Genomic DNA, 13,784 nt, shown 5'->3' with positions numbered 1-13,784 from the left:
CTTCATAATATTTTAAAATGAGTAGTATGCTGCATTGTTGTTTTATGACATTAACACCACACAGTGTTAATATTTTTTCAGCGAGTCACCATCTGTAACCATCATGAAGGTCAATTTGACTCAAATTTGAGTCTAAGGCTTATCCTTATTTTGTGTTATTCTGGTGCTCAGATATTCCCCGACACCTTCCTTCAAAGTAAGGGGAAGAGGAATTTTGACAGATGTCTTTGTCTGCGATTCGAACAGTCTGACTGTTTATAAAAGCAATAACACACTTCTCCTAAACAAGCGACCGAATTTATAATGTAATTTCCAAACTCTACATGTGATATCATTATTTTCACATTTTAATCAAATTTAGTGTAAAAATATCCTATTGCTTCCATTTTACATCGTGTGCAAGCTGTGCAATCTCTCGGAAATGCATGACTACTTTACGAGGTGGCTAATTTGTATCTTATCCAAACGTTTGTGTATGATTTGCTTTCGTGTCAGGAAAGTTAGGTTTAGGGCTGGGGTTAGGGGAGGGGCTTCAGTATTACATTTTTCTAGAGATGCACCGATTTTAAATTTTGCCACTGATACACTCGTTGTATTCTTATTCTGAAGATTTAATTATATATTTTTTTACTTTCTGAATGTTATAAATTCATAAAATGACTTTTCATATTTAACTGGTAATGTTTCTTAACATTTTCTATAATAAGAACACAAATTTATTGCATTTTCAGCTCCTCTTTTGATTGACAGGACATATTGGCCCTGATCATCTGCTGTTTTTAAACTATCGGTCAATAGTCGACCTTGTGTTAAACAATGCTTTTATTGACTGATACCTATTATTGGCCGATATATTAGTATATCATTACGTTTTCCTAATTATTGTTTGTTTGTACGAATTAGCCACCCAATATTTGCAAATTCTTGTGAGGACAGGTTGAATATCTGGGTAAATACTGAAAAAAAATCTTACCTAAGGAGGTAGACACCCTGGTATCTCATGCATACAGAATATTATGCAAAAATTGAATAAGTAGTAAGGTAGTATGCAAATTCAAAGCATACTCATGCTAAGTACTATTTAAAACAAGCTCCTCCCCTCTCTGGGCATCAGCCGACAGCCTGATGAAGAGGACATGTTTGCGTTTGACAAACAGCACAGCTCATCTGCTAAATTCATTATTAGTTTGGCCTTGTTTGGGCCACAATCTCACCAATTTCAGCTTTGTAGCACAAAGCCAGACTGTATCGTGTTCTGCAATTGCCATCGTAATGCATGTGCCATTATAACGCTGAGCCATTCCAATTATTCATCAGGAAGTGAAATTGTTTGATACGAGGATGCCGCGGCTAAATGAGATTAGAGCAACGCTCGGGTATGATGCCTGAGAATCCAAGCCAGCTCTCAGGAGAGTATCTCTCATGAAATGCGGATGGCGGCACAAGCTCGGGTCAGAGCATTGAATGTGTCGTCTTCTCTCAATGTCAAGATCTTCTGTGATATGCAGTTATCTCCCTTAAGAGCAGGTTTACATTTAAAGGTTGAAGTTGCATAGGTGACACAAATAAAATGCTGCGTTGAATACAAGTTGACGTCCATCGACAGCCTTAATGCATCGGACGATTTTTAAAGCCAAAACTAAAGCATAAAAAGATGTAATGTAAAAGGAAAGCATAAAATAAATCATGTATGAAGATGGTAAGAGGAGAGGGAGCTTTAATGTGGCGTTCTGCAGAGAAGCTTTCCTCTGCTGATGAGGATATATTCTTTGTGGCCGCATTACATTTCCATGACTTCACAACCGTTGGCAAATCCAGTCAGGAGGGCAAGAAATCGCTCTCACTCGATCTCTTCTTCTCTCACTCTCTCACTTGAATTACTGAGTAAACACATCTTCCTCCGGTTAGCCTCCCTCTCTTACTTTACTCCCCCCTATATTTTGGCTCTCTCGCTGTATCTTCTCTCTGCATCTCTTGCTACTCGATTTCATTGTTTTTGTATTTGCGTGAATCTTTCCTCCATGCCTCTGTTGGACCATTTAGGAATGTGAATGGCCCCTCTCTCTCTCTCTGAGGTGCTGCGTGTAAAGGCAGGCAGTGAGTCACTCAGTACACACGTTTAGACTTAAAATAAAATGATTGTGCAGCAAAATTTTACTTTTTAACTAATTTAACTCAATATATATATATATATATATATACATATACAACTTAAATTAATTTTCATATAATGTTATAATAAATAATATAAGACAACACAAGTGTTTCAATTTCCATTTTCCAATCTGTTTTATACAAACCATTTAGACTTTTAACAAGTTTTTAATTTAACGTTTGTGCTTTATCTATTTACATAATAGTTATATATTTGCTTCATTAGCTATAAAAAGACCATAAAAAATCAATAGCTATGATTTAAAGATTATTATTCAATAACTATTCATCAAAACTATTGTTTATTCATTTGATTCTACAATGTTCTAGATCATAAAATACGACTTAGATTTCTCATTTAAATCATTTAACAGTGTTATCATCTGCAATAATTGTAAGTCAAACGATTTTATAAAAGTTATACGACACCTTTACACGCCACATTTAAAATTTCCGTCATTAGTACATGTTTTCTGCTTAAACGTTTGTTTAGATCCGTAACCCCAAATATAAGCAATGGTAAATGATGCTTACTTTAGCAAGCGGCACTAATAATACAAAATCCTAATAATTATTATTAATTTCAATATCGCACGTAATGGTTATACTGTTATAGCTGTGAGCGTGTGAGTTTGGATGGAGACTGAAAATTTGCATTCCCCCCCATACCACCGAGACTCTATTCAATAACACACACGCTCCAACTTACACACCCTCGCCTTTTTACAATGCTGTCTGTTCACACACATCATCGACACTTGCTGGCGAGAGCTAAATTCAGACATGTTGTCAATCTCACGTGAGATGACTGAAACAGTTCATGAGCTCATTTAGATGACGACAGCAGTCTGACTGAGAGTTATATTATTATTATATTTTTAATTCTGTAAACTTCTAGGAAGTGTCTCATTAATACATGTTAATTTTGAAAAGGTCTGTCAAGCGCCCACTTCCATGAGTGGCTTCGTTAGCATGCGCTTAGCATTTGTTAATTAATTTAAATGTAACATCCATGTTTTACAGGGAAAAGATGTAAGACGACGTATTATGTTGTCACAACAGATTATGTACATTACAGAAATGTTTTGCTCATTCAAGAACTGTAAATGCCTGTTTAAGATTAACAAAACTAATTTTCTGGGTTGATATGTGTTAATACAATAGCCTTTGGTTTTCATTTACGGAAAGTTTATGTTGCAAATCCGATATTTTTGCTAATTTTGAGTCCAAGACAGTCTGTTTTCTCTGAAGAAGAAACATTTATTTTAAATACATAGGCCTACGGTTTACCTGTACACTACCTGGATATACACTGTGTTCAAAAACATAAATATTAAAAGTTAAATTTACAAGTCACGTGAACTTAACATATATTTAATTGACTAAATAATAAAGTGTATACAAAGTTTATACGAAATATAACTAGTGTAGATCTTTTTAAGTTAAGTGAAGTACAACTAGATTTTTTAAGGCAGTTTTATAGAGTTTTAGTTCAAATGACTTGCGAGGGTAATTTAACATAAAATATTAAAATACAATATATATATATATATATACCAAACATTTACCAGCAAATTGTCACTGTCGACAGAAACCTTGTGCATATTACATTTTCAAATACTATTAATTTCTATATCCGTACTATTGGTATCCTTTAATGTTTGCCTTTTGTCATTTTTGCAACATCTTACTAATGAAAAGTATTAGAATTTTAAAAAAGTCTGTCAACTTCAAGAACAGTTTAATTAACTATATAAAACGTTTTTTTTTTCTCATTCCGAGAAAAGTAGACGTTTTGGATAAGGTTTCCATCCGTCATCTTAAAACCCTCAATTTAATTTCAATTTAAATAACAAGGATTACCCAAACAGGAAATGTTTTGGCAGGCATATTTAAAATCTGCGATGCTGCATGTCACACATTATAAATCCACGCTGCTTGATTGAATTACGCTCTTTCATGGTGTTTGGACCAGTTAATCTTACCAGGGGACTGTTGGTCCATCACAACTCAAGGTTACGTCACTATCTGCATATTCCCAGAGGCTTGTTAATAGGCGGCCTCTTTTGTCAGCTTTAATGGTATCAGTGTGGTTGGGGACACACCGCAAGTGAGGTTTTATCTCTCTCCTGGCAGGTGTAGCCACCGGCGACATGGCATTGAAGTCTGAGAGCCCCCACCGCCCCCTTCTAGCTACGATACGTGTCTGTCACCTAACTGTGCCATCCGGTGAAGAAAAGCAGCCGGTCTCTGCTGAATTATTAGTGTTGTGTTGACATCATTACTTCTGTTGTAATACGTACAGGCCCACGCACAGTTCAATGTATGTGTGTTATTCTTCGAAAGATGCAGATCCTGAAGGAGTAGTTTTTGTTGTGTTTGTTTTATTGGGACTGTCAGACATTTAACGGTTGTCCTCTGCCCAAAAAGCATCTTATGTCCTAAATCTATATTTTAAAGTCAAACTATAGCTTAAGAAAAGGGAAGTTGTCAGGAAATTAAGTTTAATTGCAATTAATTCCCAACATTTGATTACACAATTTCCAGACGCTTTTATCCAAACTACCATGCATCAAGACGAAGGTATCTGCGGCATCGCCTGCTGTCGGTTAGGGTGCTATTTTAAGGGTCGAATTTAAAGGAGCTGATAAACAATCTATACAGTTGTATGGAATGGAGGACATGTTAATGCCATTTAGCATCTAATAAAATGAGGATGGACATTAGGCCTGGATTTTCATAGTGAGACTACAGACACGGGGTGCGATATAGAAATCAAGATCTGTAGGGATATTTTTCTTCCTATCATGCCCCCAGACTTTGGAATAAGGAATATACTACCATTGATTATATTTTCCAATCAAATCTTCAAGGGTTCAACGTATCTTCTCCATCACTTTTGATTATTTGAGAGCCCTTGTGCGCCTGATGAAGCCATTTCAGTTTTTCAAGATATTGGGTTTGTTAGTGTTGCTAATCCAAGTATAAATCCACCTAATTTGAACAACTGCAGACACCGGCCACACCGGAGAACTTCAATGCAAAAAGATAACGCTGTTCATTCTGCAGTTTTAATGCCCTGTCTGGTCGAGGCTTGTTATGCCTTGCCATAAATATAGTATCGGTATAAACGCTTGCTTTCTGCCGGAAAAGAATGAGGGATGAAGACCAACGGAGACAAAACGAGATAGCCAATTAGAGTGATGGCGAGAGAACTGAGGAGCTACTGACAGAAAGGTGCAACGGAGGAAAGAGGAACGAATTAGAAAATGAAGCTCTGTTGCTTCAACTCCTCCAGTCTTGTGGATTTTCTCTCTCGCTGTATAATGAAGCCCCCAGTTCATCTAATCCCATTAAAGGCCAGATTAAGACTCTAGAACTGATAGCTGAGAGAGAGTGGCCATACCACCCGTGGGCAAATCCACAGCGTGGAATAGATGATGGAGAGCAATGAGAAATTCAGAAAAATAGAGAGAGAGAGAGAGAGAGAGAGTACATAAATGGGTTCCTCTGGTTGAATGACTTGAGTCGTGGAGTGTCACAGTAATTAAACTTGAGAAGACTTCTAAAGGCAGGTTCCCTTGACCCTTCATTCTGAGCAGTAAGCTGTAGTATTTCTTATTAATATTAAAAGATGGCGCTTTAAACCAGAAATCATGGTTTAATAGTTGGAAACAGGAAATTAAATAGTTTAAAAACCCATCACACATGATGGGCGGTTTGGCGTTTTCCTGCTTTTATCGGCGTCATTATAGGTATAATAACAAAAGTGGCGTTCTTACTAGCGGCCAGTTGATCGGTTACAGTGTCCCACACATGAGCACATAAACAAAAGTAGCAACCAACATTTACACGTGTGTAGAAACGTGCGTTTTTCCAAACCTCAGTTCTCAAGTAAAGCGACAAATTTAGCCATAATTGTTTGTGTCGTTAAACAGGTTGTGTTGTTTTCAAGTGTCTTAACTATAAAAACATGTTTTGCCGTTAAACAGGTTGTGTTGTGATGCAGGTAGCTAAAAACATGTTTATAAGAGCTGACTTGCTCAGCAAGATTTTTTCAAACGGTTTTCTCCTTCGGCAGCTGTTGACCTGAGAGAGCAACAGACCAGCGTACGCTAGTATCTACTGTAGCGTTTGTTTCAGGAATATGGACCACGTGCGAATGGCATATTTCGCACGATACGTGAAATTTGCACTTGAAATGTTTACGTTCATGTTTTTACTGCAAAATACACTGTGCCTTGTTATTTTCCCATGTAGCATTTAACTTTCTGCTTTTAGATTAAGTCGCGAGATGGATTGAATCCATCAAGTGTTTTTGCCTTTTCTTACTATAATTCTTCACAAGATTGCTCAGCGTGTCAATAAGACTGACGTTCACAGTGAGTGTGGCCCGGTACCAGACGGCGCTCTTCCAGGTCCAGAACAGAAGCTCATTAAAGAGCCGGAATATGTCAGATGCGTCTCACCCCGACCGTCTTGTTGCCGCCTGTATTCAATAAGTCATTTTTGCATGCAGCAGTCAGGAGTCTTCACATTGACCTTTTTAACAGGCATATTCTATTAGCACATGTAAATGGCATAGACTTCAGACGGGAAATATGACGCAGGGAGTCTAGTGCCTACTATTTAGTTGATATCAGTTATGTGCGATGTGAATGTGGACTGGAATTGAGATTTTACAATAAATCTATGGAATATAAAAGATGTAGTGTACTTCTTTGTTGTGTCTTGCAGTCATTTGACCATTTATGATATTGGTAGGTTTGAGCTGGCCTGGTGTAATGCTTTGGGTGGTTATGTTTACAAGGCATTTCCAACAAAGAAGTCTTGGGAAACAACATGTAAGGGTGTAAACTGTTAATCCAGCAATTGTAAATGATCCAGGGCTGAAAAAAGTTGCTTTGTGTTTGTGTGTGTGTGCGTGTGTGTGAATTTCTTTTACAGCTTTATTTCTCTCTCTTTTCTTATTGCAATGCTTTGGGTACTTCTGAAACCGACTTTCTGCATGGGCTTTTTACATGGTTTGCCTTCTGTTGAATGCATGTCTTTTATGTGCTTTGAAAACAAACCCATAAACCGACGTCTCTGTAAACCCGTATGGTGGGTGTCAATACAGTAGCCTTGCAGTTGATGTTCTGACAGGATTTTAAAACCAGATTGCTGATTTTAAAAAAGAGGTTACTGAATGAGCTAGTTTTGTTCACCTTTGCCCTGAAGCATTATTCATTTCCTTTGTTATTTAATATATCGGATATAAAGGAAAATGATTGTATTTAATACAAAGAAGAGAGAAAGAGGGTATGTTTTTTATCCAATGTACGCCAACAAGGTCAAGAGCTTCAAAGAAGAGCCACCTGTGCTTGCTAATGTGGAATTAATGTTTTTAGGTCTTTCAGACAAAAGGAGCAGTCAGGTCTATTGTTTTCCAGTGTTGGCTTTGATTGTTACTGTTAATGCAAATAGAGATTTAAGAAGTATTGCCATGAATAATTTATAACTACATGCTAGAATTTATACAATGCCAGAGAACGCTTCAGTATGGACCGTGTGTAAGACCAAAGCAAGTCATTCAGACATAGTGTATGTTGGCTTATAAACATCAAGTTTGCTCATTCACATTCAATTTCAAACTGACCTGGCTAATTCTACGCTCTCAAACTGCATGCTAATGCTAATTCAAGCTGTCCCGACAAACATGAACAAATATCACATTCCAACTTTTGTTTGCTTTTGTCGGATCAGTTTAACCAACATGACAGTTTCCCATCATTCTAAATCCAAAAGCCAACATTGTGAGTATTTGAAATGTTTTGGTTTGTTGGGGCAATGTGCACCTGTTTTATGCATTCCTACCCGTCATAACTTTCTTAGACTTCTGGTTATTATGAATGCAAATGGTGTGACTTCTTTTTCAATTCCATTCACTGCATGTGACTGTAAACTTTCAGTGCTTGCATTTTTATGTCAGACCTATCCTAATGGATTGGATTTGGGGTGGGTGGATATGAGGGGGGCGAGGGCTCTTTCCTGTTTTCCCATTTGTTTTTCCTACCCTGTGTTCCTTTCCTCATCCATAAATGAGCACATGCACAATGCACCTCCTTTCCCACCAGAGCACTGACACACTCTCCCCTTCCATCTGTCTTTTCCTACCCAGAATTCCCTAACTTCCCACCTCCTGATGACCGCGAGATCCCGTTGAAGCATCACGGTTCCGGGGCTGCCATCGGCGGAGCGGTCGGCGGCGTGGCCCTGCTGGTCGCTGCCATCGGGCTGCTCGTCTTCTTTCTGAGGCGTCGCCAGCGCACCTTCAAGGGCGATTACAGCACCAAAAAGCACGTGTTTGGCAACGGATACAGCAAGGCCGGCGGGATGCCCGCCCATCCACCCGTGCCTAAGAACTTACAGTACCCCGACGATTCGGACGATGAAAAGAAACCAGCCCAAATCAGCGGCCCTGGCGGTTTCGAGGGCGGCGATCGAGATTTCGATGGCAACTCCGAGGATTTGAAGAGACCCTATTTCACCGTAGACGAAGGTGAAAGTCGCGATTACGACGAACGGACTCTCGCTTTCAAGTATGACCCCGAGCCCGAGATCGCCGACGATATGGTCTCCCAAACCGACGGCTCTGTTATTTCAAAGAAAGAGTGGTATGTGTAGAGCGGCATGCACAAAATTGAAAAAAGCAACAACCTTTTGCCCTCTCCTGCATCCAACACCACCCGACCACCTCCATCACTCAAACCCCCATCCCTCCGTGTGTTTATCCCTCCTGCACCTCATCCCAAACCCCTGATCCCATCAGAGCTCACGGAAATAAACAGCTGTAAAAAATTGCTCGCAGCATCCACACGTCAACGTCATGAAATCCACATGCTTTTAAATAAACCTGCGATTCTCACGGACTGATGCCAACCGACATCCACTGAGGCTGGCCAGGCAGGTTGCTTGAAAATATTCCCTGTATTATCCTTTTGCCTCATTTTGTTGTTCTTATAAATGTATTAAATGTATAAAAAAGAGACTGTAACTGTTTTTGGGAAGGGGCATATTGCTGGTCATGTTGTGAAAGTCTTACACTGGACGTACAATTTTATTTTGAGTGTTTTTATCTCATTATCGTCATATTGCTTTCGCATAAATGGCCGTTTTTTGTTTGTTTGTATAATCTTTTTTTATATGGGGTGTTGGGTACCAGAAAATTTTTGAACTAAATATTAGAATCAGAAGTCCAATTAACTGTGTTTTATGGAAACATCACAAGTCTGTCGTCGACAGCGAAACCAATTCGCTGAAGGACCCGCTTCCAAAATGTGGCATTTCAGTGCAATTGAAAATAGCATGTGGGTTCTGACTTCTCTTCGAAACCAGTATTTATTTTAAGACCCATCTACGAGGGCTCAGCATCTCAAAGCAGCAGTCACATTCGTCCGCAGACAACAGCCTAGCTGGCAAAAGCGTGGCATAGACGGATAATACGGCCCCCACCCGTCTCCAATCCGGTACACATATGAGAACAACCGTGGGGTTGATGTCTTTGAGAAAATCCCTTCAGCTCTTCAGTCTTAGCAATCAGACGGGCTCACATCACACGTAGTCCATTTCCTCTGAAACTTACGAGACATAAAAGGCTAAACCTGTATAATATGGTGTTTGTTGTTTAGAGTTGGTGATGTGGAGTGGTCCATTATGAGTCAAGGTCTTGTAAAAATGAACAGGTTCAATGACAATGTTTAGTTCCACAGAAGGTTTATTCCGCAAGCACCATTTAGGGCCTTTCAGATGAATGAAGGCAGCGTTAAAGACACGGGTGACTGGAAAGTGAAAAGTCTGGAGGTAAACATGTCAACAAATGACTCCCAATAACACAGGTACTACAGACATGCATGAAACCACCTGGTTATGTACTGCTGGATATTCAAAACCACAGGATCTGCTGCTAGTTTGCAGCCAGGAATGGTTTGCAAAAACTTTACCTGATCCGCCGTAAGGAGCAAGCTACGTATGAATATTTCGATACATGAAACGGTCTCAGAATTATCGGGAGAAGAAGGACTGCGCATAAACGCACGAAAAACCTTCAAAAATCACGTCACACGGACATCAGTCGGCGTATCCCGGACGGCCACAAACCGTACGAACATTCAAGCTTCATTTTAATGCATGTGTGTCTGTTTCTCTTTTATGTTGGTTTGCTTTCGGCAGAGCCATGATGTTTCACAAGAGAAGATCTGCTGGGGAGTTTTGTGACAGGGTGCACAGTATTCACCAAAACGATTTCATTTCCAGAGACAACTAACCTAACTGCATCCCTCCAGATTCTTAAAATAGCATTAGCGGAATTAATCATGGCTTGTCTATGAAATATTTAATTCCCTCGCCTGCCTTAAACAGGACTCTGAAAAAGAAATAGAGATTAGGATGCTGAACGGCTGTAATCACACAGACAATCCAGAACGGACACGAGGAACTCTAGATGAAAGCCACGTAGGTGCAGAAACGGAGGACTTTCACATTTTCTGAACTGAACTGGAGGCAAGATGGATTTAACCACGTTGAAATGTGAGAAATAAATTGTCAATTAGTCTTATATAATAGTCAAGGTGTGGGGCATGTGTATGTGTCTTCAAATTCTGCAGAATTCATGTGGGCCTGTTTATGTGGGTCTCGGTACACTTTACATAACTCAATGTTCGACCTTTGCTTTCATCAAGAACAGACCACATGATGAAAAATTGTACATTTGTTGCTTAGTTTCCGATTGTATTTTTAGCTCTATCAAAGTCAATGTGCAGCGTTATTCAAATCACAGTGCCTATGATGTGAGATGTAAGGTTTAACATTTTTTTAACATCTGTACATACTGTTTTCTTTTTTACATTTTATTGTGTCCTGTCTGCCGTCACTGTAAATCATGTTTAGACAGTAGCACGACAATATCATAAACATATCATGAGCATACGAGTCAGCGCCTTGACTTCAAGTATTATGGAAGCAGTGTTTTATAAATAGACACATTTTCTTTGCTTCTTATAAGATGATGAAATATAAAAGCAGTTCAGCGCCAGTGCATCAACACATTTTTTAACCAGCTGCAAAGAGTTGCAACATCAGTCAGTTATGGTTAAAGAGACTGACATCGGTTTAGCTAAAGCACAAGGTTTTATTAATTTCTGTTCAATTTGATTATTTCTGCGTGTCATTCACAGACTGTTTTCACCCCTGTAAGTCCTGGGGTTTGTTCGAGAGTCCTTTTTATTTTGTTAAGCTAAGCACAAGTTACTTAACCACCAAATGGCTAAAATGACTCTTGAATTCATTTTCATGACCCATCGCTGTTTTAAAAGTAGTCTGTCTGTTGGCACAGTTGATGTTAAGGCTTTTCCGCACAAGCGCATGGGCATACATTAGACTTTCTCTTTTGTTACTGTCGCTTTTAAGACAAGTGCTTTTTATTCTTTTTTATATTTTCTTCAGGTTGATATTGGTTTTCCATTCCACTGTCTTGTGTATTTCTAACTGCCCACTTCAAAGCCTGACATTCCACTGTAAATAATGTATGTAACTATAGCTGGGTTTACTGTACTGTATGTAGAGGGAACGGAAACAGCGCGGACTTTAACCGCACGGACGAACTCGAAAACAAATTAGACAGCTCAGATGGAGATGTATAGCTTATTGCCATAAATCTACTTTAACATTGAATTTGGTAGATAGGTTTTGATATGTCAATGGGTTCTGTATAGAGCCGCGGGGCCGATGCGTTACAATGACTTTGTACATAACTTGCGAGAAAACAAAGGACAAAAAAGCATAAAACAAACAAAAAGAAAGATCTTGTCTTCATGCAGCCGTGTGAATGTGTGTCTGCTGAGGTCGGTAATGATATGAAAAAAAAGATATATATTGTTCACATGTGTTGACCCAGTGAAGTAAACTGTATTTGCTTTAAAACATTAAATGATTTCAATGTTCAAATATACTTGGTCCCAGGTCACTCAATGGATGATGTTGTGTGTTTTATCATCTTTACTCTCACAATGGGATTATGAGCATTCATAGAAAATTTTTATATCTAGTTAATACATTTCCAGTTTTCAGGCACTTTGTCAGTCATTTTAGAATAACAGTTAAAACATCAAATCTATGAAATAACACAAATGTAACTTTAGAAAAGAAATAATAAATAAATCAAAACTATGTTTAGTCACCTTTTGAAAAACGTCCTCTCAACTTCTTAAGTGTTTCACCCTGGAATGCGTTGCAAAGAGTATTAATATTTATTTGTTGCTTTCTCTTTATTATTCGGTCCAAGGCTAAAACATTTGTATATTATAAATATTAAAATCATTTTTTATTTCTTATGTAATAAAATAAGTTATGTTGGCACAATTATATTTCCTGTACTTATGGAAATAATGTAAGCACACGTCTTTGGATAAAAAACATTTTTTGTGACATGACCCTGAACGGTTTTATGTATAAAGTTGTAGACGCACATGATTCAGTACATTGACACGTTCTGAAACAACCCGTTTTCAATATTTACATATGTCCAAACCGCTCATAAAATATGGAATTTATGGGTTGGTTATATTTAAAAATAAATGGGATTCATTAAATAGCTTAATGCACCCCAATGCATTTAAAAAAACAGATAATTCACTCAATTAATTCTTTATGTCAATTGCAAAGACCGATGATGCTTCACCACACCGATGGCATTCTGTTGCAAGAGTTTTTAGAGTTTTTTTCTGAACTTACATGACAGTGCACTCATGCACAAACCAAGATCCAAAAAGCAAATGTTTTACTTGTGTGGAAGGCCTGCACAAAGCTCTAACTGTCAACAACGTTTTTCGGGATGAACTGTAACAGCAAGCCAGACCCCTCATCCAACATCAGTGCCTGACCTCAGTGATGCTCCAGTGTTTAGCTCTTGGGTCTGTTGAACATTTCATTTCAAGAGCATGACAAACAGCACGCTTCCACACTTCTGGGAAAGCTCCCCTAGATGTTGGCACGTGGATTCAGGAATGTGCTTTCATTCATACACAAGAGCATCGGTGAGGTCGTTGGGCAACATGTGTCTGGCTCACAGTCAGCATTCCAAATCATCCTAAAAAGGTCTCGATGGAGTTCAGGACTGGGCTCTGAGCAGACCAGTTAAGTTTTTCCACTTTTTAACGTTTTTCCACTCAGGTAACAGTTTACAGTATATATGCATTTTACGGGCATTGACATGTTGGAAAAGGAAGAACCCTCCAAAAAGTGTTCATATTATTGCTTACTTTATGTAGTGGACATAAAACCAACCGCAGAAACAATTAAGAGACCATTTCAAAATAATTTTTCTGCATGTAATAGTTATTGGTATGTTTTTAGATGAAATTATTATTTTTGTTTCATTCTGTGAACTACTATCAATATTTCTCCAAAATTTCAACTAAATATTGTTTTTATTTGCATTTATTTGCAGAAAATGAAACAGGTCAAAATAACATAAAAGATGCTCTGTATTTTTCTCCTCAAATACTGCAAAGAGTTCATTTTCACCTTTAAGGAATACAACAATAATATTTCTACATGCATTTAGGAATAGTTCAAAACATAATTTTTATGTG

General features: G+C 38.3%; 1 protein-coding gene across 2 annotated transcripts in view; it reads left to right on the top strand.

The window, feature by feature from the left end:
- The window catches only part of nectin1b (nectin cell adhesion molecule 1b), a 90,769-nt gene extending 78,627 nt beyond the window's left edge, over positions 1–12,142 (top strand). For both annotated transcript variants that reach the window (XM_056766142.1, XM_056766141.1), the window contains exon 6: positions 8,315–12,142. In XM_056766142.1, the coding sequence (XP_056622120.1) occupies positions 8,315–8,820 (506 nt within the window). In that variant the 3' untranslated portion in view covers positions 8,821–12,142. The remainder of the gene's footprint in view (positions 1–8,314) is intronic.
- Positions 12,143–13,784: the final 1,642 nt, after the last annotated feature.

Source organism: Triplophysa dalaica, chromosome 14, assembly GCF_015846415.1.
Source record: "Triplophysa dalaica isolate WHDGS20190420 chromosome 14, ASM1584641v1, whole genome shotgun sequence".
In the NCBI taxonomy this organism is placed as follows: Eukaryota; Metazoa; Chordata; class Actinopteri; order Cypriniformes; family Nemacheilidae; genus Triplophysa; species Triplophysa dalaica.
This window is presented reverse-complemented; position numbering and strand designations above follow the sequence as displayed.